Source organism: Etheostoma spectabile, chromosome 6, assembly GCF_008692095.1.
Source record: "Etheostoma spectabile isolate EspeVRDwgs_2016 chromosome 6, UIUC_Espe_1.0, whole genome shotgun sequence".
Taxonomy (NCBI): domain Eukaryota; kingdom Metazoa; phylum Chordata; class Actinopteri; order Perciformes; family Percidae; genus Etheostoma; species Etheostoma spectabile.
Window position 1 is genome coordinate 13293300 of NC_045738.1, and position 22642 is coordinate 13315941.

At 44.6% G+C, this 22642-nt stretch overlaps 1 protein-coding gene across 2 annotated transcripts in view; it reads right to left on the reverse strand.

Moving 5' to 3' along the window:
• Positions 1-1085: 1085 nt before the first annotated feature.
• The window catches only part of LOC116691721 (forkhead box protein O3), a 30966-nt gene continuing 9409 nt past the window's right edge, over positions 1086-22642 (reverse strand). For both annotated transcript variants that reach the window (XM_032519574.1, XM_032519575.1), the window contains one exon: positions 1086-4732. In XM_032519574.1, the coding sequence (XP_032375465.1) occupies positions 3011-4732 (1722 nt within the window). In that variant the 3' untranslated portion in view covers positions 1086-3010. The remainder of the gene's footprint in view (positions 4733-22642) is intronic.

Genomic DNA, 22642 nt, shown 5'->3' on the forward strand with positions numbered 1-22642 from the left:
CACACACACACACACACACACACACACACACACACACACACACACACCTATTACTCCAATCCTGCCAACTCTGGCCGTCAGTAACTCTCTCACACACAAACAGAAAAATTCACCCTATTTCTCTCTCATGCAGTCTCTAGCACTGATGCTTCTTGACATATGTGAAGGTACATTTTTCCCATTTTCATTCATACAGCCCACTCTTTCTCCCTCCCACTCAGCGACTTGGTGTCCTGGTCAAACACGTCTGGCAAGAGGGGTTGTCTGCATGTGTGAAAGAAGTTATATTAATAAAACGAAACACACAACGGCACACTTAAGAAGTAAATTAACAAGCAACCCACATTCATTCATCTTGTCTGATAGTGTACACGACCACATTAGAGAAATAGCACCTGGCAAGTACAAGTAAGATCAGGAGAATCCACTTCAGACTGAATTGTAAGGAAAAGGTCAATTTGTTGTGTTTTCATGAACAAAAACAAATCTGGTCAGATTCATTTTTTTTTTAATTTAATTTATTTAACAGTCACCAGATGATGAGATACATTCTCTTAAAAAAAGAAATAGACAACAAAACTGATATTAGTTTGAGATTTTAAAAACTATTATACAATATTCTTAATATATAGATTTTGTACAAAATAAAAATCAGTAAAAGGGGCAAAGGGAGAGTGACATCTTAATAAACAGAAGAAGAAAAAGAGGAGGGGTATAGGAGTTGACTCAAACAACTACCACATTTAGGAGTGACAAAAACAATCTCTTTCATAAATAAATATAGGAAAATTAGACATCATATATAGCTCTCATTCCAATAGTAGGGCATTGTTAAATGTCTATGGCAGAGGTCATAACATAAATGCTTTGTGAGACATTTGCTTAGGAAATTCCACGCATTTTCCACACAAAGATTAGCTCAAACCACCGCGACTAAAAGCCCTGAAATAAAAGGTATTTACCGCAGTAATGGGTCTGATAGTCTGTGCCGTGCTTGACCTTTGGTTGTAACAATAACCCCTACCCCACCCTTACCACCCATCTTTTCCTTTGTGTGTGATACTTGGAACAACAGAATAGGGGTCTTTTTTTCTCTTTCAAGGCCAGTGGGAAACAAGCTTCAGACTCCCCGTCTCACAAATGCAGACAATTGGGCAAAGCACGTGTGGGAGGAGTGTAAGGTAGGCCTATTGGAGCATAGGAAGGTCATACTGCACTACCAACATCATTTTACCATTTAATTCACTCCTTATACTATGGGGTTTTCAGCACTGTCCTTGTTGGTCCTTAGAATTTGAGCAATACAACAACAACAACTACAAGACAACAGAATAAACACACGAAAGTGGACGTGGATGGCTGTGGGGCATTACAAACCTGTTTGACATAGACTCATGCCACTCAGACTGGCTGATTGTTTTCTCCTTAAATCCCTTGCTTTGCACATATTTGAGTATTTGAAGCTCAGGGTATCAGCTCTGAAAAACATGGGCACAGGGGAATACAAAATACAGAGATTGGAAATGATTTACAACACGGTTACACTACCTGTTTTCAGACACACACACCCAAAGTGTATGGAAACTGAGGCTGATGATTGATCCCACTGCAACAACAGACTTTTGTTCTATCCTTGTCTCCATATTTTCCTTTTTGTACCCTCTGTGAGCAAGCAAGTGGACAGTGACATTGGCTCTTCTCAGAGCAGGACAGCAGGCAGAGTGACTTGGCGTTAATCACAGTTTTGTCTTGCTTTCTTGGCACATTAAGTCGGAGGGGCGAGCGGCTGCCCGGATGGCCAGGTTGAGAGATGGGAGGACAACGCGTTAGATTCTCAATAATGACGCATCGCTGCCGCATCACTTTGGAGATTAAAAGCAAGATGCTGAATTTCAATCAAGCCACATTAATGGCTCAGTGTGAGGAATGGTCACTTTGTCTCCACTGGCAGAGAGAGAGAGAGAGAGAGCGAGAGCGAGAGAGCGAGAGAGAGAGAGAGAGAGAGGGAGAAACTGGCAAAAGAAGCCCAGGTGAGACAAGGTGATCCGGTATTTTAATTCACCAAATTGCTAGCCAGTAATGATAGAATCCATTTAATGATGTAGTGACAATGTTCTCTAACAGAAGGCAAAAGGGCACTGACAAAATGTTACATCCAATAGAAAAGTCAAAGCACCAAGGACTAAATGCATGTAGCTTTACATAACAGGATTGCTGGTGTAAGATAATTAATTGGATCTGATGAGAATGTGAGTCAGTAACATTAAAATGATAAACTGGTTTCAGATCAGGTCTCTATTTAAATATTCTGCATAAATACATTCAACCCAGGGTCAAATAAGGTTTATATTTAACAGTACTGTATTTATTCATATTTTAAATTAGGTACGATGAGTGATAATAAGGAATTGGCAGTCTCTAAGATGTTGAGCTAAAGCTTAAAAAAAAACTAGGATCTCATCACAAAGCGACTACAAATCTTTTGCAAAACAAAGAAGATTGTCCCCACCTTCAACAATGACAGCATATTAGAAAAGGAGGCAAATTTGAATCCAATGCCAATATGTGACACTTTAACTATCAACGGAGCTTGTAATTTACTCATTTGTTGCCGTCAAATACTGCAGCCAACCTACAAAACATGTCAAGCTCTGCCTGAGCTGCTCTGTGAACGTGTCGCACTGCAAGATGTGACCCACTTGCAATAAAGTGCATTGAGAGTTCATTTCTCATGGTAGATGAGAAGCGATGTTGGGCAAGTACAGCTGAGAGATTGTCATCACAGAATAGCTAATATGAAGAAAAACCTAAAATGACATGAACTAGCTCTCTGGGGGGGGGGGAAATCAAAAGAGGATAGGGTGTAAGAAGAATAGTCAAGACAACAAACGGGACAGGACTGTTGGTCCTATAGTCTCTGTGTCAAGTCAGGAATGTCACAGTTGAGCACAGTGCTTCATGGGTAGGGTAGTTCTTTTAGTTCAGAGGATAGGATGTGTTGTCCTAGACTTCAGCCAGGCACCCAGCTCTGGTTGCTATGAGCTTGCTGTGGACCAGTCAGACTGCTCATTCCCATCCCCATGCCCATGGTCACACCCATGCCCATACCCATGCCAATGCCCACCCCCTGGGCTAGGGAGCAGTCAAAGTTAAAGTCCATTTCCTCCCCAGAGTCCATAATGTCATGGAGGAGGATGGACTCCACATCGCAGTCCAAGCTACCATGGAACATGTCAATGTCCAGGTCAGCTGGTAGTCTCTCATGGGGGTGAGGTTGGTGATAGCCATGGTAGTTGCTACCAACACTACCGTTCCCCATCCCCTGGCCATGGTGATAGGGTCCGTTAGTCATGCCTTGGTGTTGTGGGTCGGGGTAATGGTTGTGACGGGGGTGTGGGGCAGTGGCCACGTGGCAGGAGTCCTGGGGCATGCCAAGCATACCTGCTGGGTTTGGAGGCAGGGTGGTGGAGGCAGGGAGATGTGCATGTGATGGGGGGCTGTACAGGTAGGGAGCTTTGTGGTTGTAGGTCTGCAGCTGATTGCTGTTGCCGCGTGGAATGAGGGCCACAGCCCGGGGTGGTGTGTGATTATGGCTCTGGCTGAGGTTGTGACCGTTGTGAGTGAGGCTGTGAGGTGAGTTGTGGTTGTGGTTGGTGACATTGTTGTGATTATGACTACTAGTATGGCTGTGAGTTCTGTTATGGCTATGAGCTGTGCTGTGACTATGAGGTCCATTGTGTCTGTGGCCATTGTGGTGGCCAGGATGGTGGCTGTGATGATTGGAGCCTACTCCATTACTAGCTTGACCCATCATAGGATGGCTTTCCCTCTCCTGTCCCAGCATCATGTCCTTGGAACAGTATTGCTGCCTAGCTGGACCCCCTGTTAGCAGACTCTGTAGGGCATTGGTGCTGGAGTATGCCCGCATGGTTCCAGAGAAACTTGCTGGCTTGTTCTCCTGAATGGTCTGCATGGGTGAGTGGTGGCGTAGCATCCCCATGCCTGTTGCACCATAGACGCCTGCACCATAGGGGCTCTGCCCCTTCACTCCAGAACTGTAGTGGTAGACAGGGGTTTGGTGCTTATGTCTGCCAACAGCTGGATGCTGCTGGTGTTGTGGCTGCGGTGGGTGATGGTGATGATAACTATCCTCCATCAGCTTCTCATCCAGACTGATGGCACCTGTCAGGTTAGCCAGCTGAGGCAGCTGCTCAAGGGGAGGACAGAGATTCCCGGCCCCCATGGGTGGAGAGCGGGCACTGGTCGGTGAGGGGTAGAGGTGGGGGGAGGTGGAACAAGACAGGCCCCCCTCTTCGGGTTCCTCTGGCTCTCCCTCTGCGAGAATGGGTGACAGACGCCCACTCAATGTGGAAGCTGACGAACTAGCCCTGGAATGGAGGTCTGTCCAAGCATCAAACTCTCCATCTGTCCCAGATGCACCTCCAGTTCCTGCAAGTCCTTTCCGTGGTGGGCTGCCTTGGTCAGGGGAGCCCTGGAGCCCAACCACAACAGAGCCTGCTCCTATCCCAGGACGGCCAACCCTCTTGCCTCTGACGCGGCCTTTGCTTTTTAGGTATTTAGTGCTGTTGTCCATGGAGACTGCTCGCCGTCGGGGAGATTTTCCCATCTTTCCTCCATCTGGGTTCAGCATCCACCAGGAACTCTTCCCTGTTCCCTCATTCTGCACCCTGATAAAACGTGTGTGGAGGGATAGGTTGTGTCGGATGGAGTTCTGCAGAAAGATGAGACAAACACACAGCGAAAGAGAGATGTATTTAAATTGTAACACGTAGATCACATCATTTATCATTAGTACATTAGTTATGACTGCACAAGATTCATTTAAAATGTTCCACAATTAAAAAAGTGTTGAAATCAACAATGAGGACAAACCTACTTAAAAATCGTTCAGCCTGCACATGCTCAGTCAAAGAAAAATGTACCAATTTATCAAGTCGCTCCACATCTATGATTATACACAAAACACACAGAAGTAGATACACAACCATCTATGCAACCAGTGTCAACCAAAGTCAGAACATTGAGGCACATTCAAAAACACAAACATGTTCGGAAGAGAGACAGCTACAGCTGGCACGGAGCATGACCCTGTCAGTCTCAACCAACCTTAAACGACCTGAGACTCAGTCTTGAGACACTCTCCTTATGCACATCAATCCTCCCACTTTCATTTCCATCAATCCATCTGTCCTCCTCTACTTCTTCTTTCAGCTGGGCTGATGTAAGCTGCTGTGGTTGGGCGTACTGTATGTTTGAAGTTGGTGCCAGTCTGGCTTAGTGCCAGCCCTGTCTCTTTTGCATTCAAAGCTTGAATTGGGGGATGTAACGGAAGATTGAGCCGGGAGCAAGGAAGGCTAATGGATGTATCCTACCCTCCGACATCTACCTTCACTGCCTATCTCCCTTCCCCTCCCTTGTTCTGTCTTTATCACAATCCCTCTTTCTCTTTTGCCAATGAGTACTACATATTTTGTATTTTTCTTATTTTGCACACTTCTTTGCACACAACAGTCGTTTCCACTTCTGCTTTCAATCTCTGTGTCTTCAATTACACAGTGTGTCACCAATTACTTTCCCATTATCCTCTACACCGGCATGTACAGTCACTGACTCAGTAATTTATAGGATATAGTTTTTTTTATTATCATTTACATCTCAAGGGTTTACTGAATGATGAAGGTTCCTGGAGTGCAACAGAGTCTTTCATTGCAATTCTGCTCTTTGTTGTGTGTGAGGCATTTTGATGCTCATGCAGGAAAATATCAAATCAAAAGCATCTCCTGTGGTTTAGGAATATACTGGGACAACAGATTGTTTCAGATCGAGGGGTACTCACACTCCCACCATCTCCATTATGTTGCGGATTATTTGTATTCACACTGAATTGCACGGCAGGGAAACAAATGAATCAAATTGCGGCACAGAACACATAAATGGGAGGCAAACTGAATTCTTGTGATCTGTGAATGCCTCCTTGGGTTATCTCAATGTGACACCTCCGGCATTGGGTAACCATGACAACCTGGTAAACGTGCCATGGCAGAACTATATCATATAGTGGTGAGAGTCAAGAGAGTGAGAAAGAGATGGAGGGAGAGTGGGGGATGGGGTAAAGGATGCAAGAGGAGGCGGTTGTTTGATGCTGCTGCTCCAACACTAAACAGCCTTTCATCTTGGTAGTGCAGGTCCGCAGGGGATGCCCGCTCCCTGCTTCTGACGGCTTCTCTACGTGCCGCACCAACTCCCTGTCTCACCAAGGCTGGATCATCCACCTATCATACCACCCCAAATCATCCCCGTCCAGTCCTGTGCATGCTTGAATTAAAACATATGTAAGTTTTCATGCCATTCCACGACGGCTGGTTGTAAATGGGGCGTCTTTCAGAGAGCTGAACCACTTCATGATGCAACTCTGTGTGACCTGTCTGATTCAAATCGCGATTTATCCCTGTATGAGGGAGGAGCAGCCCCATTGAACTTGGATGGATTTGTCATCATCCCAAACCCTCTTTATCTGATGAATCCACCTGCTAGAGAGATTTGAGAGATTTCGGACTGTGGCCGGGCATGGCATCATCGTCATCATCATTACTAGTTGCTGGCATCCCATTGTGTAGTTTTCCACCACATGTTTTTCTCCGTCATCCTGTTTGTGTGTTTTACAATCTGAGAATAGCTCAGGTTGCAGGTGGTTTCACTGTGGGTGTGGTTCTGTCCACCTGCTGTTCCCTTAGTCTGAGTCAGGGGCAATTTGGCCAGCCTATGGCCCTCACGCCCCCGAAACAAGCAGTCACTGCTAATCCCCTCCATCCCCGAGTAATCCCAGACAATCCTGGGCTAATCCCAAGGGCACTCCCAGCTGGGTGTCTCACATAGAGCCATGCCAGGTCACCACGGACACAGCGGGCTGCCCAGATATGCTATGATCCAATAGTAATACAGCATAAGGGATGTTTGAAATGTGGGAAAAAGGAAGACTATAAACCCCTTATAGGATGTGGTATTAAACTATTCCTAATGTTTGTGAATTTTAGTAGATTTTTGAGGTGGTGATCTGATGTTAACCACATTTTTGATGCTTCCATCAAAATAACTACCTTTACTCTGTGTTCTGTCCTTGAGGGTTGGCTTTGCCACATTTTTACCCCTACGGGTTGAATAGAATAAAATTGAAAACTTTATTATGTATTAAATATTCATAAAATGGAAATTCTCTTTCAGCCCCCTGGCTTGCTAAGGCAGACGGATGAAGCCCACAGAAACATGCAATGACAGAGAGGAACACACACATCACACGCCTGGGTCCAGGAGGCTGCTTCCTATTCAAATCATACCCCTTTAATACAATGGGCCTAGTGGAGATTGCTCTAAATAATGAATGAAGCAGTGGCTGGGCTTATACAGAGAGATGCACTGCCTGGTCCCATAATACTGAAAAGAACAGACAGAGTCATAAGTAGTGATGTGACTCCTTTGTTTTGTTATCAGGGATATCCACATCATTGCCAGTCTACAAACTCAATCAGGCTAAAAGGGGTTAATTTGGACATAAAGTAAAAGAGGATAAGGGTAAGAGTTTATGGACAAATCAAAGCCAATTAAGGTGGAGAAGGTTCTATTGGTTGCAGGATAACAATCAGCTTGGGTTCAACTCTCATTAAGGCCTAAAAAGCCTAATTGCTGATTTAGACAATAGCTAGCAAGTTGCACGACAGCCCTCTTTGTCCTCCAATTAAAAGCTTAGGCTCTTTTTGAACAAATCTGACATGATGACACTTTTTTCCACAACACACAAGTGGACTAAGACTAAAATTTCTTCATTTGGCTTCTGGAAATCTTACAATACCAATCAATTGTACTCCCAAAAAACCTTCCCTTCTTCCATGCAAACTCGGTTTTGATTCAGGGACTGAAGAGGCCTATTTGGAATCAATGAATTTTAATGACTATCAGTGCTGAGGCTTAGCACACATCAAGGCCTGACTAACTACACAATCCACCTGCATTATGTGGCTAATATGGGTGCTTAGTATGCCATATCCCCAATGCTCACACAACAATGTCAAAACTGCCACAGGCTTGTCAGTTAGGTGACTGTGCCCACTTGTGCAACTTGGCTTGGTGCCCAACGTGTCCCTCTGTTGCCTCTCCCAAGATGTCAGTCAAGCAGTAGTACTGAAATAATATGAGTATGGGGGCAGGGGCTGTTATGTTGTTCTCAATGGTTCATCTAGGATAACCTGTGGTGGGGGGTACAGCAGGAGGTGGAGGGGCCTGGGGGTAAAGGGTGGGAATATGGAGGTACCGCAAGGGGCCCCTCCATGCCACACAAAGGGGTGCCCTCAAAATACCCCCCACTTGCCCCATCCCCCTTTAGTTCCCCATCACAACCCACTCAGGGTTTTTCCCGCTCACACACCCACACACATGCTCACACACAGAAGGGCGAGGAAACAGGTCAAACGGTTTATAGGAACCATCTTGTGGCAAATGTGCACTCATTCAAACAGAACAGAGTGACGAACTAAGGACTGTGAGTGGGGTCTGGGAACCAGCAAAAAGAAACCACTCACCCGATTCAAACAACCTCAAGGGTGAAGCAGCGTGGTGCGCTTGCCCAGCTAAGAACACAGCAGCTGTTCTTGTAGTGGCACCGGGTAAAGCCGTTTGCCACACTCGACTGGTATTACCAAACCATTTCATGCAGAATGGAGCCATTATGTATTGTCAAAGGGTATCCCTCTATGGTGCACATTCATTTGATAAGCCTAAATCAAGGGGGAGTAACAGACGCACTAACTGTGTTTATTGTGATGCTGTTTTTGCCTGTGCAGAAAGCAGGAGGGATCAGGGGGAGGGGAGGTTCCAACACAAGCAGTTTTGTTCAGCACAGGAATGAGTTTTGTCAGCTAAGCCTGTCTCCAGGCTATTGGTGGAAATTAGCGCCGGCTAAATATTCGCTTTCCATGATTGATGTCACGGCTCGCGTTGTCCCTTTGAAGGAAAATAAAGAATTTAGAGCCATGTGGATTAATAGGGACAGGGTTGGGGGAATTTTATGTGTCTGAGGGGGACTTGAAGAGGGACTAAAGGGCCTAATGGCTGCACAGATTTGGCACAATGGAGCTAAGACGATATCAGAGAGTAAGAGAAGACAAGTGAGACTATGACAGTGAGTACAAGAAAGAAAATTGGAAATTGTGTGTATGTGCTTGAGAGAGAGAGCGAGTGTGTGTGTGTGCGAGAGAGAAAGAGAGAAGTAGCTATTTGCCTGAGAAGCCCAGAGTCAGATGATTAAAATCCCTTTAGGAGGCTTCTTTAAGAGAGACAGATGGGCAGACAGGCCTGTTTCTGGAATGCAATCAAATTGAAAAGATTAAAAAGGAGTCTCTTTTATAAGAAGGTGAGAAACAGTTACTTCTCTGCCACATGCCATCATCGCCTCCACGGCAGTGGTCACGACTGCATTGGTATGTGAGGCACATTACTGCCCTTGTTGGGGAAGAAATTAACCTGGGATTACGAATTGCATCTATCTCTGTGTATCACTGTGAGGTCTCCGAGGATTGGCTAGCATTTCTAATTTCTTGTTGAATAAATATGATCTACTGGTAAGAGTCAAAAACCTCCGTCTCTCATTTCTTCTAAAATCATTATGGGAAAAAACTAAAGTGAGCCAGAGTAACTCAAGGACTTTTCACCAACAGCTGTCCTATTATGGACAGAACTTTCACTTAATCTCAACACAAAATCTGAACAGGTACAATTCAAATGTGCATTCCCTTGGCTGCCATTGCACTTGAATAGACTGAGTTTGCACAGTAGAGTGATTCAAGCACTGTGAAAGGTGCTCTGTATTCGACCCTATTATTCCACAACACTGCAGGAGTGCCATTTATAAAAAGGCTTAAAATGGAAAGCAAGTGTGTGGTAGTGTGTCTGGTAGCCTCAGATCAGAAAGGGGTTGTGGAGAGGGGTGTAATGGAGTTGGTAGGGGATTCCGGCCTGACTGTGCACTAATTACATCCAATGGCTGGCAAGTCATCAGCCGTGCCCACCCTGGCGCCAAGGAAAGAGTTGGCAATGGGGTGGCAGGGTGTGGGATAGAGAAGGGCTGCCACAGCTTTGGTGGGTAAAAATAGATGCTGACAGATTAGTAGAGCATCTGAGACCTGGACAGGGGATCGGAAAATCCGCTCGCCTAATGCCAGGGACAGCTGAGTGTTTCCGGTGGGCGCAAATGGGGACACAATCTGGGCATCACGTCTGATGCCCACGCACAAAACGGGGGAGCCTCAGAGTGGGTGTGAGCACACGAATGAGCACGTGCCACAGGATAGCATGGGTGTGGTTTTTCCACTGGGACATGCAAGGTAGGCAGAGCTCGCGCCCTCCCACTGAGGATTCACACAACAGGTGTTGAGCTGCGCCACCTGTGGGGCCGGCCGCCTGTGGGGCCGGCCGCCTGCTCGCACTTCACACCTCGTCTAGGGAGTAAACTAACATTTTCCACTGGGCTTGCCATGCTTTTGTTAAAGACCAACACGTTTCTGGAGAGGCTTTTTACGGCTCTTTTTACAAGATCTGCATGATATGCGTGTGTGCAAGCATGCACGAGTCAATCTGCATTTATGTGAGCGGTTGTGTGTCTATATTTATGTATCAGTCCATTTAATAGCCAACAGGCACAGTGTGGATTTGATTATATTGAAACCTCCCTCTGCTATATACAAAGAAACTATTGGCCAACGATGGAATCAATGCAGGCCCAGGCTTTTTTCACATTCGGCCTCCACATAATCTCATTCATAACAATGAGAATCTCATTTCCCGCATTCTAAAGGTCAGTGCACACCTCTGATCACACTTTAATAAACATCAGTGTTTAATTTAATTTCAGCAGAGCAGGAAACTCATAGGCAGCCATGCAAAATTCATCGGATCGTCCTTTAATTGCTTCAGTTTTTACAGTACAGAGAAGAATGGCTGCACTCACAATGAAGCAAACATAATGCACAAATAGACAGAAACACAGGTGCGCACATGCGTGCGCACGCACGCACACACACACACACACACACATATAGAGTCAGTCAAGTCCTGGTTAAATTTGAATAAAATAAGCTTCACAATTCTTTTAGAGCATCACCAAGTAATGGATCCACATCTCTTTATTATCACACATTTTAACTCTCACCTAAATTGGCAAACTGTAACAAACAACCACCACACATACACACACCTGTGTACACACACACACACACACACACACACTCACTCAGTCACACACATTGCACACACATGCCAACATGACACAAAGCCTGGCACACCGGGCACACTCATTACTGCAATGCCAAGCTACCAGTTGCTAAGGAGACCTGTGGGAGAGGGAGGGTTCCTTGTTGTTGCCATAGCAGCCAGCTTGCTCCCTGCTAACTCTCTCCCTCAGGGAGAAACAAGGCAAGAGGTGGGGGGTGAAGTGGGTAGAGGTAGGGGGCAGTGGTTTAATAGGGCTATGAGGTGCAGAGGAACTTCATTAGCCATCAGTGTGCACGCCGCACCAACCACTGCTTCCTAGGAATGCCTACCCACATGCAACACTTCAGGATGCCGACTCCCACTTACTCATGCACAGTCTATAGATTCGCAAACCTATATGGAGAAGAAGATGGAGAATGGCATGCTTAGAATAAAAAAAGCAGGGAGTTGGCGTGGGGGGGGGGGGGGGGGGGGGGGGGGGGGGGGGGTCGGTGTGTCTGCAGAGGGCAGAGGTGGGTGAATTAGGGGAACAAAGGAGAGGGTCTTGAATGTGGGGGCCCACTTGAAAGAGTGGTAGACTAATTCAAGGCTGTATGAAAGCAGTTCCTGCTGTAACTGTGTGTCTTCCTAACCAGCCTTGACCTTCAGCGACAGCCTCTATCCTTCAATGTGCTTCTTCTGTATACAATCCGGCTGCATAACAAAGTACACAACTGCAACCATTCGTCTGTATAGCCTGCATGGTTATTTATATTATAACATACTGCAAGCTGTTTCACTATTTGTGATCACATTTTGATTTATGTCCCCCAATAAAGAACGCACATTTGAAAGTGCCGCTTACTTATCACTAAATTAGTAGGATTGGTTGGATAGTTAAAAACAATGCATGGCAACGCTCCTCTCAGCCACCTCACACACTCTGCGGCCCCTTATTTTGTGTTCCACTGTCACCAACCACACACTACGGATGTTGTCAATGCCATATCTTTTAGTTTCTGTTGTCAGACTATAAAGTAGTGATTTGATTGCGAATGAGGGCAATAAACGCTACCTGTTAACGGAGCTGTTGAAAACACTAATGCAAGATTTACAACTTATCAAGCTTCTGCAAACACAGCCAAGGTCAATTGTACTTGTGGGCTGCCACACTAAGATGAAAGAAAATAATTCTATTCTAAAACTATTTAATATAAATTGACAATTTAATCAAATTATTTAAACTTCTTAGCCTACAAATGTCTCTGTGATTAGAAGTTTAAATAATTTGATTAAATTGTCAATTTATGTTAAATGGTTTCAGAATAAAATTATTTTTCTTTCATCTCACTAAGTACTATTGACCTTAGTTAATAGGTAGCATTTATGAGGATCCATCACAGTTTTCAGATGTATCCACTTCCTCTTCAGGTGTGTCTCACTTTGATTTAGATGGAAGGAAAAAAAAATTAGAAAATGTATTAAATTCATCCATAATTGCATGCATGGCCTCAGAAAAATGGAAGAAAGTGGTCTCAAGTGTAAATTCAATGACGGCAGTAGTCAAGATTGTCCTTACAAACTAATAAGTTTGAACACTGGCATTCAAATATCATTGTTAAACGTAAATTACAATATAACAACATGTCAATAACATGCATGAGAATAAATAAGAATGCATAGCTGACTTTTCTTTCCTTTAAATGTTCTGTCTAAATGACTGAACCAGCATTTTTCCTTTTTTTTTTTCTTCAAAGAGATCAACTGTTCAAAAGTGCTGCCTTGGTGTAGATTCATATGGAGAGAAAAATATGTTTGAAAATGAATCCATGTTTGTGTGGACATGGCCTAAGAAGAAGGCGGCTTGTGAAATCAAAGAGAAGCGAGCTCACCTCCGACAGGGTCAAAGTGTGTTCTGTATTCAGGAACAGTGCCTCAAATATTGACTGCATGATAGCCCATGATGCTCTTGGCTGCCTTCAATTCTCATACTTTAAGTACCAGTATACAGTATGAATGAGGCAGCGTATCAATTTGGTCTGAATGAACTCCATGTGGTTATTAACGGTTGAGCACCACCTGCCACTCACCTAAACCTTATCCACCCCGACCCAAGCTTTAGGATAGAAGATGAAAATAGCGTAAAAATAAAATAAACCCTGGCCAACTGAGAGGAATGAAGAGATGGGGGACAAGGAAAGACAAGATTTTCCCCTCCTCCCTCCCTCGTTCCTTCCCCTTCTTCTCTGTTTTCTGAGACAAAAAGAGCCCAATTAAGTCAGTTTCAGTTAGGGTCTTTTGTGTGTGTGTGTGTGTGTGTGTGTGTGTAAAAATGTGCATCCAAATCATGAGTGTGTGTGTGCAATAAATGGAAATAGGGGGGCAACGTACTGTAAGTTGTAGAGAGGGGAAGGGGGGAGGAGGAAGGCTTGTTGGGGTTGTAGGGGAGAAACGGGTGAAGCACTCTCTCTCTCTCTCTCTCTCTCTCTCTCTCTCTCTCTCTAGCCTAAGAGGGCCAAACTTGCTCTCAGCTCCTCGACGGGAGACGCTGAAATATTAATCGCCACGCTCCAGCCACAGACTAGTGAACACAATCGCTTCAAACTCCCACCCTAATGAGTGTGTTCATGAATGGCTAATGTGCACAGATGGGGGGCTGATGACTGGATAGATCTCAACGGGGAGGTGAGCGAGGGAGAGCAGGAAGGGAGGGAAGGGGGAAAGTGAATTTTTGGCGGGGCGTGGTGTTGGTGAGGGGGTGCAGAGGCGTGCCGTGACCTTTTAAGAGCCTCCTAAAAACATAATTAAGACTAGCCCCGCACTACTCTCTACTCTCCCACGCACACATCCTGGCTCGCATGCCCCCCCCCCCCCACACACACACACACACTTTCATTTCCATCCTCTCACCTCCCAGTGCTGACTGATTGTTTATCCCTTTGCCTTTTGCATGCACCCCGCTGAGATGATGCACAATAGATTTCTGGGGATAAAATTTCTAAATGACTCACAAAGTCTTTTTTAAGAACATGTCAATTTCTTTTTAACGTTAACGCATACACACATCCTGAGATAAACAAAAACATGAGTAGACATTAAAACTGCAGAGGCAGGAATGTCGTTCTTTGCCCCCTACATGGATACGTCTCAGAAAGAGCATGGAACAAAACCCCAGGGCTTTGAAGAGCAAGGTGAAGCGTTTCTTCCCCTTAAATGCCATATACTTCAACAGAGAAGTTGAAATTACATCTCACTGATGGGCTGATTCCTAACCTGCTTGCTTCGCAGGGCGTGCATAGGCCAAAGTGCCTTCTCAACTGGAGCTTGTTCTTTGGGAATGCTAATGCTTCACATGCATCTTTTATAGCTGAATCTGACCCGTTCTTTCACCCTTGGGGTACATTTTGCCTTGGCATCTTCATCACTGACTATTCTCCTCATCGTCATTTCAAGTACTGACGTCAGACACATTTTGATAACATGTGGTGAGTAACAGAAATGCGGGTTAACGCGTCTTCCCAGGACACCATTACCATAGAGGCCACCTACGGATTAAGAGCATCCAGCGTGCAGACGCATTCACAGACACACACACATACACCGACATGCATACACTCACAGCATCTAATTAGAGGAGTGAGATGCTGTGACCTAAATCCTAACCTCTCCTCGGCAGTCAGGATCAGAGCCTCGGCTTGGATCGGTTGGATTAAGGCGGGAAAATGGAAGGTGCCTCACAGTGAGAAGTATGAGAATGGAAAGGGATTGGGGAGAAGCATGGTGATGGGAGGATGGAAAATTAGACGACAGAATTGAGGTAGCAGAGGGTGAGACAACTGCAGCTAAATTCAATGTGTGACACTGTGCATCATGTCATATACTGCTTACCATACATTTGACTTCAAACTGCACTTTCAGAACATTATAAAACTTCAGGTTTTACATGCTGACTATCAAAAACATGCATCTATACATCTAATTTGTATAGACACATTATAGATTTTGGGCATTATTGGTTGATCATAAATGAGTGCTTCTAGTCACTCCATTGGAATCCTGCAGTATTTCCAACTTACAGTATGTCAAAAAAAACCTAAAAAAATCCAATTCTGTGTTCTTGTTAGGTACACACATTTATTTATTTATATATATATATATATATATATATATATATTTATATTTATATTTATATATATATTTATATATTTATATATATATTTATATACATACACCCACACACAGTATACATATATACACATACTGTATATACTGTATATACAGTATACATATATACTGTATATACACAGTATACATATATACTATATATACACATACATACACACACACATACACACACACATATATAAATGTACACACACATATATTTAAAGAAACATATATACATTTACATACATACAGTACATATATAGAGTTTCTTTAGTAGTAGGAGACTTCTGTTTCTTACCTACAAATACCACCTCAATAGGATTCTCTCTCATGCATTTGGGCCTATATCCACAGACTGTGTTAAAAACAAGCAGCACCACAATCTGCTTTCCCTCCCCTTCTCCCCCGTTTCCTGTCTTGACTGCCAACACACTCTAGGCATGAGAGAGGGAAACCAGTGGAGGTACTGAGAGGGGAATTAACCTTTGTGAAGGGACTGCATTGGCAATGCTCACCATACTTTAAGAGGTTGAGTTCAAGATTTCACTTTGCTGTCAACAAGATACTCCAGTGCATTTATCACCCTTTGTCTAATTCTGTCATCTAAATTACAAAATAAAGTGGATTACATATGCAGTATGTCAAATGAATAATTTACATTTCGATGCCATACCTGCAGAAGCAAAATGAAAAATGAAAATGCTAACCATTGTGTATGTACGGTGAACAGTGGTTAACTTCAAAATCTATTATCTACTGTGTATTGTCTGCTCATTTTCACCATGTCTGCTTTTATGAATTCATTTTTCATCAAGCTCACAAGACAAAAGACAGACTGGAATCCTCATTATCGTGCTAGCTGTACCCTGTGATTACCTTGATGGCCCACGTCTATCCATCACATTCAAATTCCTTAAGACAGATGTAGCTGAATGGAGGCATATTTACATTAAGTGTGTGACTGTGAGTACTATGGATGGGTTCGGTGTGTTTGAAGATAGGGTAATGATCACACACACACACACACACACACACACACACACACACACCACCACACACACACACAACACACACACACACACACACACACACACACACACACACACACACACACTCGTTAGCAGCTTTGCCATGAGCGATACATATATGTGAGAAAGGTTTCACCTGTGTGTGGTGTGTGTTGTGTGTTGTGTGTGTTGTGTGTGTGTGTGTGTGTGTGTGTGTGTGTGTGTGTGTGTGTGTCTCAGCACTCCTGGAATGGGGGTGCAGCGTTTCCGCCTGAGTGCGACTGTCAGCGGTCATCACTCAGCCTGGCAGTGTGGCAGGATGCGAGGATCATTAGTGGACGCGGAGGGAGCAAGAGAGGGAGCAGAATGGAGGAGAGTAAAGGAGAAAAGGGGCAGTGACTGTGTGAGTCGGGCAGGACGTCTTAATATCCGTCTTGAGAGCATTACACACACAGCAGTGCACTTTTCTCTCAGTCACGCAATCGACCCTCCGCAAAGACCCCATCGTGGCCCCCTCCTCTGTCATTTTCTCCCCTCTGTCACTCTCCCTCCCTCCATCCATCAAAGGCCCTTTCACCCTGCATCTCTGATTGACCCTCTCTGTCCCTCCCCATATCTCTCAAGACATGCACCCTCACTTAAGCGCAAGCGTTTCAGCTTTTCATTCCCCAGCTCCAGATTTACCCATCTTACTTCCCTTCTCCGCTTACATCTTTCCATTTTCTGCCCATTGCTCCCATTTTCACCCGCTCTGCATCATACAGCCGCTCTCCTCCGTGCACTAAGCATCATTGCAAGTTGACCTACTCTTAACCACAGCAAGGAGAAACAACCGTTCTACACATAAGCTCTTTTCACCTCTTTTGCCTTCCTTCCTCACTCCGTCTCAGCACTTCAACCCCTGTGTGTTGTCCGTGCCAGCCCTTCACTCCTTCGACCATCAAGCTTATTCATTTGTACATTAACCCATCATTTTATCCATTCATCTGACGCTCTGTGTCAGTATGCTTCATGTCCACAGTCATTCGTGCACTACGCGACCATCAGCCTCTCCCTATCATTCCCTTCACTAACTCCCTCTCTTTAGTCAGAGTGATCCCTTTGATCTCCTTCTATCCCTCCAGGTCTGTGACCTGCGCTGCTGAATACCAGAATCAACATGCCTGACATTTAACAAACAGAACAGCTTTGTCAAAGCTAGTTGTGTTAGCACACACGTGCTAATTCTCTCTTAGTTTGCTTACTCAGTAGGTTTCCAGGCCCAGGGATCCATCTGTTTGCTGTTGTGTCAGAGCATTTATCACACACAGATTAGGCCTATCCTGTTATATATATTTGTCCCAGTGAAACATTTGTGGGCTTGGTTTTGGCACCTGCTGTGAGCATAGTTTAGTATTATATCCCTGCTGATGACAACAGTACAATTTGGCCAGATGCCAGCTCTTCTAAAACACTTCTGGATGGCATTGAGTCAGAAATGAAACTGGCATGTGAGCATTTGCACATGGAACACGTGATCACCCAGGTGCAACAGAGGACAGTGTGACAGTCAAAGGCCAACACTGAAACAACTCACTACTTTTTCTCTTAGAGATGTTTTGAAAAGTGGCACATGGGCCCAATGTGACCCCTGCGTGCATTGGGCTTGTCCCTGGATTATATTGATTTTATGCACTATACAATTCATCTATTAATTAGAATAATCCATAGATTAATTACTAATTAAATTAATTCTTAGTTGCAGCCCTATTAAAGTCTGAATCAAGCTTTTATCTCTACAAAAGGGATTTGGCACTTCCAATGTAATAACAGATCTTCACTGTAAAACTCCCAACCACGCCAATCCTTGTCAAGTAACACGCATCTGTCCTACAGGTTTCAGTCTCTCATCATAGCCAGGTAACACTATGCCTTTCCATAGGAAGCCCCCTCACTCTGACATCTCTCCATTTAGTGCATGTATGGGTACTGAGCATGTGTGTGTAATTCAGGCCTTTATGTAATGTGTGTAATAACAACAAAGTGTAAATTGTAATTTCCCATTTCGGGATTAATAAAGTATACATTATAGTTTTACATTACATATTATTATTATTATCAACCGGTACCCTTTGGCATAGATCCTCTACGCATGCACCTTTCTCAAGAAGAACACCAGGGTCTAACCTTGTATCTCTTTCTCTCTCGCACATTCACACACAAATTCCCTTTTTTTTGTAATCACCATTCCACCTAATACAGCACTGGAAAAGTACAAAGACACACACACACACACACACACACACACACACACACACACACACACACACCCACTACACCCTGACACACACACACACACACACACACACAACCCCAGCAGCATCCTTTCAGCTGCCCCTCCTTGGCACTCATCTAGATCTCTCCCCGGCCGGTCTTTGGGCATGGATCACTTGTAAGGATTTGAGAAAAGACTTCACTAAGCTGATTGCTAAATGGGAGGGGGCAAATTACCCTTGCACAACTGTGTGAAAACCTTCTTGGGTCATGATTTGCCTTATGTAATATATACTGTGTGTGTGTTCCCGAAATTCCACTCCCCCCGCACAGCCCCTACCCCACACCATTTACCCATTTTGCACTAATTGAGGGATCTTTTTTCGGAAGCTGTTATTGCACGCATTTAATTATTTATTTTGACGGGAAGCAATCTGGTGGCTAGTGAAGGGATCAGGAATGTGAATGCATGTGTGTGTGTGTGTGTGTGTGTGTGTGAGAGAGAGAGAAAGAGGAGAGAAAGAGAAAAGGAGCAGGACTAGGTCAGCGGAGCTTTTTGAGCAAATGTGTGTGAGGGCAGAGCTGCTGTAAGCTAACTGTACTGTTTGTCGGTGGGGCTTTGCACGTATGAACAGTATCCAAGAAAATTACTGTGTTTGTGTGTGCATGTGGGTTGCATCTCAGAGAGCGTGGCTTTCTGAGTGCAATGGGAGTGCACTAATGGACGCACACTTGAGCTGAAAAGTGCAGAGTGTAGCTGAAGTGCAGCCAAGTCTGGCTTCCAGTCCTGCTTGGATGACCTATAATCTACTCTCTACTATTGTAGCTCCCTTTCTCCTCCTTCTCCATTTTCCTCACTTCTCTCTCCTCGTCTTTCTATCTCTGTCTTTCTATCAATTTAAATTGGACATATTATGCTTTTCCATATTTTCTGTCATATCTACAATATTATAAAGTCAGATTTTATTGTTAATCATGGCCAACACTACATAAATAATGAGGTAAACATCATTTAGAGAAATCCCAGTGAGCTGAAACGTTCAGATTTCTGAATGTTCCGGTTTAGTTTGGTGTTACGCAACACTTAGCCGGCCTTCTATGATTGGTCATCTGCTCCAGGTAGGCAGGACTGGAGGTCTTTTTTTAAGCTACTGTGGTGTTAACATTGTCACATGTAGCCATATGCTGGCGGCAGTGAAAGATCTCATCTTTGCTGCCTATGTTGTTAAATTCTCCCCAGTTTCAGGTCACATTACTGTGGAAACATAGTATTTGGTTCAGCAACCTTTATTTGCGATTTTTCACAGTACAAAGTTATAGTAAGTATAGTTAGTATGCTATATACCCCATAGCAGTAGCGCGAGCTGCTACTAGTGAAACAACACTGGAGCGCAGCTTCCGCAAAACACGCTGGCCAATCAGAGCAAACTGGGCTCTTTCGGAAGTGGGGTTTAAAGAGACAGGCACTCCAAAGGTGTTTCATACAGAGGGTGAATACAGGTGCAGCAGCCATGGGCAAAAGTAAGATAAAGTGTTTTTTTATACGTTAAAGCATGTATACATGTACAAACACAAAATACAAGTATGAACTTGAAAATGCTATATTACAGTTCCCCTTTGATATTGTTATCCCTGTTTCATTGACTCCCCACTGCCTCCCTATTAAGTATTTTTATTCTGGTTCTGAGAATGAGGAGACCTGGATCACTATCATTGCTTGCTGGCCATTGACTTTTCTTTCTTCTTGCCCCCCCCCTCCCCCTCCCTGCTGTGCAGTGAAGAGAATGAAATAAGGGAAGATGACATGCAACCACCAGTAGTCTTGACCTTTATCAAGCTCTAACGCCTGAGGCATGCTGAATGAGACATTAAGAAAATGACTGAGCATTATTAACCCCTACTTACTTACTTACACACACATGTGGCACACTGTCTGGTCTGAGAAATGGCTCTGATGCCTGTTTCCTTGGCCGGGACTTTTTTGACACTGAAGGATATGCTAAAGATAAATGATCAAACTGGGAATAACACTCATGCATTCTACGTCCCATCACTTTAGAAAGAAAAGAATGGCAAGACCAGCCCGGCCTGTCTGCTCAGATTGTTTAACTGTGATTGATCCCTTGTCGAGCTCCAGCTTCCCAGCACTCCTATGAATGCCAAGTCCTGTTGAGAATTGATGCTTCATTATAAACCAACCACACAAGTTCTTCAAATGATGCATCAGCCTCTGAGAGAAAGCTGGACCTGTGAGGGCCAGATGTTAACCCTGACGGCTGCAATCCCAGCCAAGCTGCACTTCTAATGATAGATCATTTCCATGCTCTCTTCTTATTCTTTCTCTCTCTTTTGTGCCTGTGTGCACGTGGGCACGAATGGCACATGTGCATGTGTGGCCATCCTTCTATTCCAGTCAATCAATGAGCAGAGACAATTCCCAGAGTGACATTTACGGAGAAGAAAGAGAGCCATTTATCACTTTAGTTTTGGGATAATAAAAGAATGACTGAATGAGCCAGAATGTGTGTATGTGTGTGAGGGACAGATCAGGCAAGAGAGAGAGAGAGAGAGAGAGAGAGAGAGAGAGAGAGAGAGAGAGAGAGAGAGAGAGCTAAAGATGAAAAGGGGATTTCAAAAGCACATGAAAGGAGCAGGAGAAATAAGCGAGGGAAGAGGAAAATGAGTGATAAAAGGCTACTTTGTGGTGAGGACTGTGAGTGTGAAATAGAACAAGTAAGGAGAGAAGAGAAGGCCGTGAGTGACTGACAGTGAAAAAGAGAGCACGAGAAAGAAGGGTATGAAAAAAAAAGCCTTGGGTACGGAAAGAAAAAAGGCAGAGAGACTGAGGAGGGGATAGAAAAAGGCTCTCGGCACAGAGAGAGAAAACAAAGGAAAAAGAAGGGGAAGAGACAGAGATGGAAAAATGTCCTAAAGAAAGGGGGAGCGGAGACAGAGCGAGGCAGACATGCTGGGTTCATTCAGGGCTATGTGCCGACTTGGAGTTCAGACCTCACACAGTCAGCATACTAAACACCGGACCCAGTGTCCTGACCCAGATTCAAGCCAGTGACACACAAATCCAATTGGGGAGGGAAGAATTTTACCCTCCCTCCATCATGTCTGACCATACTTCCCCTAGAACACACGAAAACACCCCCCCTTCCCCCTCAATCCCAGCTGGTCTCTCAGCCACCTCATAACCCAACAACCTCGCCCCAATCCTGTAACCTTCCCACACATATGCTGGCTCCCACACAGATTTGCTCACACATGGGTTGTTTTACACATACAAATGTGCCCAGGAAGAACTACACATGTAAAGTGATTTCTTTCCACAGTCAGTTTCCTCTTTTTTCAGCTCAGGTGAGCAGACATTACAGCTTTGCGTGGTGCTGCTTTGGTTGAAGACCAGCAACAACCATGGGTGACCTGAGCAGCTCCATCCATCAGCCGCGGGCACGTGGCCCAGCCGCAGCATATCCACTAGCCATTAGCATAACAAGCATCTTTTTTGAACATAACTCTTGCTACTCTGCTGCCCTCAGATTTTCTCTTCACCTGCTCCAATCAGTCAACGCTAACTACATTTTCCTTTGTGAGCCGGCTCCCTCCATCACCTGCCGGAGCCGCCAAACTCAGGTAAACTGATCGACGGCCCCTTATATGCTCTTCTTTCCCTTCCCGCAATCCTTTGGCTCATGACATGACTTGATGGACAGGCAAAGAGGAGCGAGAGACCCGGCACGTGGCTGCCATGAAGGGCCCAGAGATGGAGCGTTGTGAAATACACCGTTTAGCTCGGTATACATCATCTCTTTCTCAGGGACAGACATGGCAATATATGCGTGCACACAAACACACACATTTACACACGTGCACATGGCCATCAATCCCTTGCATACAGGAAGAGATATCCAACGAAGAGAAAAATTGAATTAGGAAATATGGACACCATG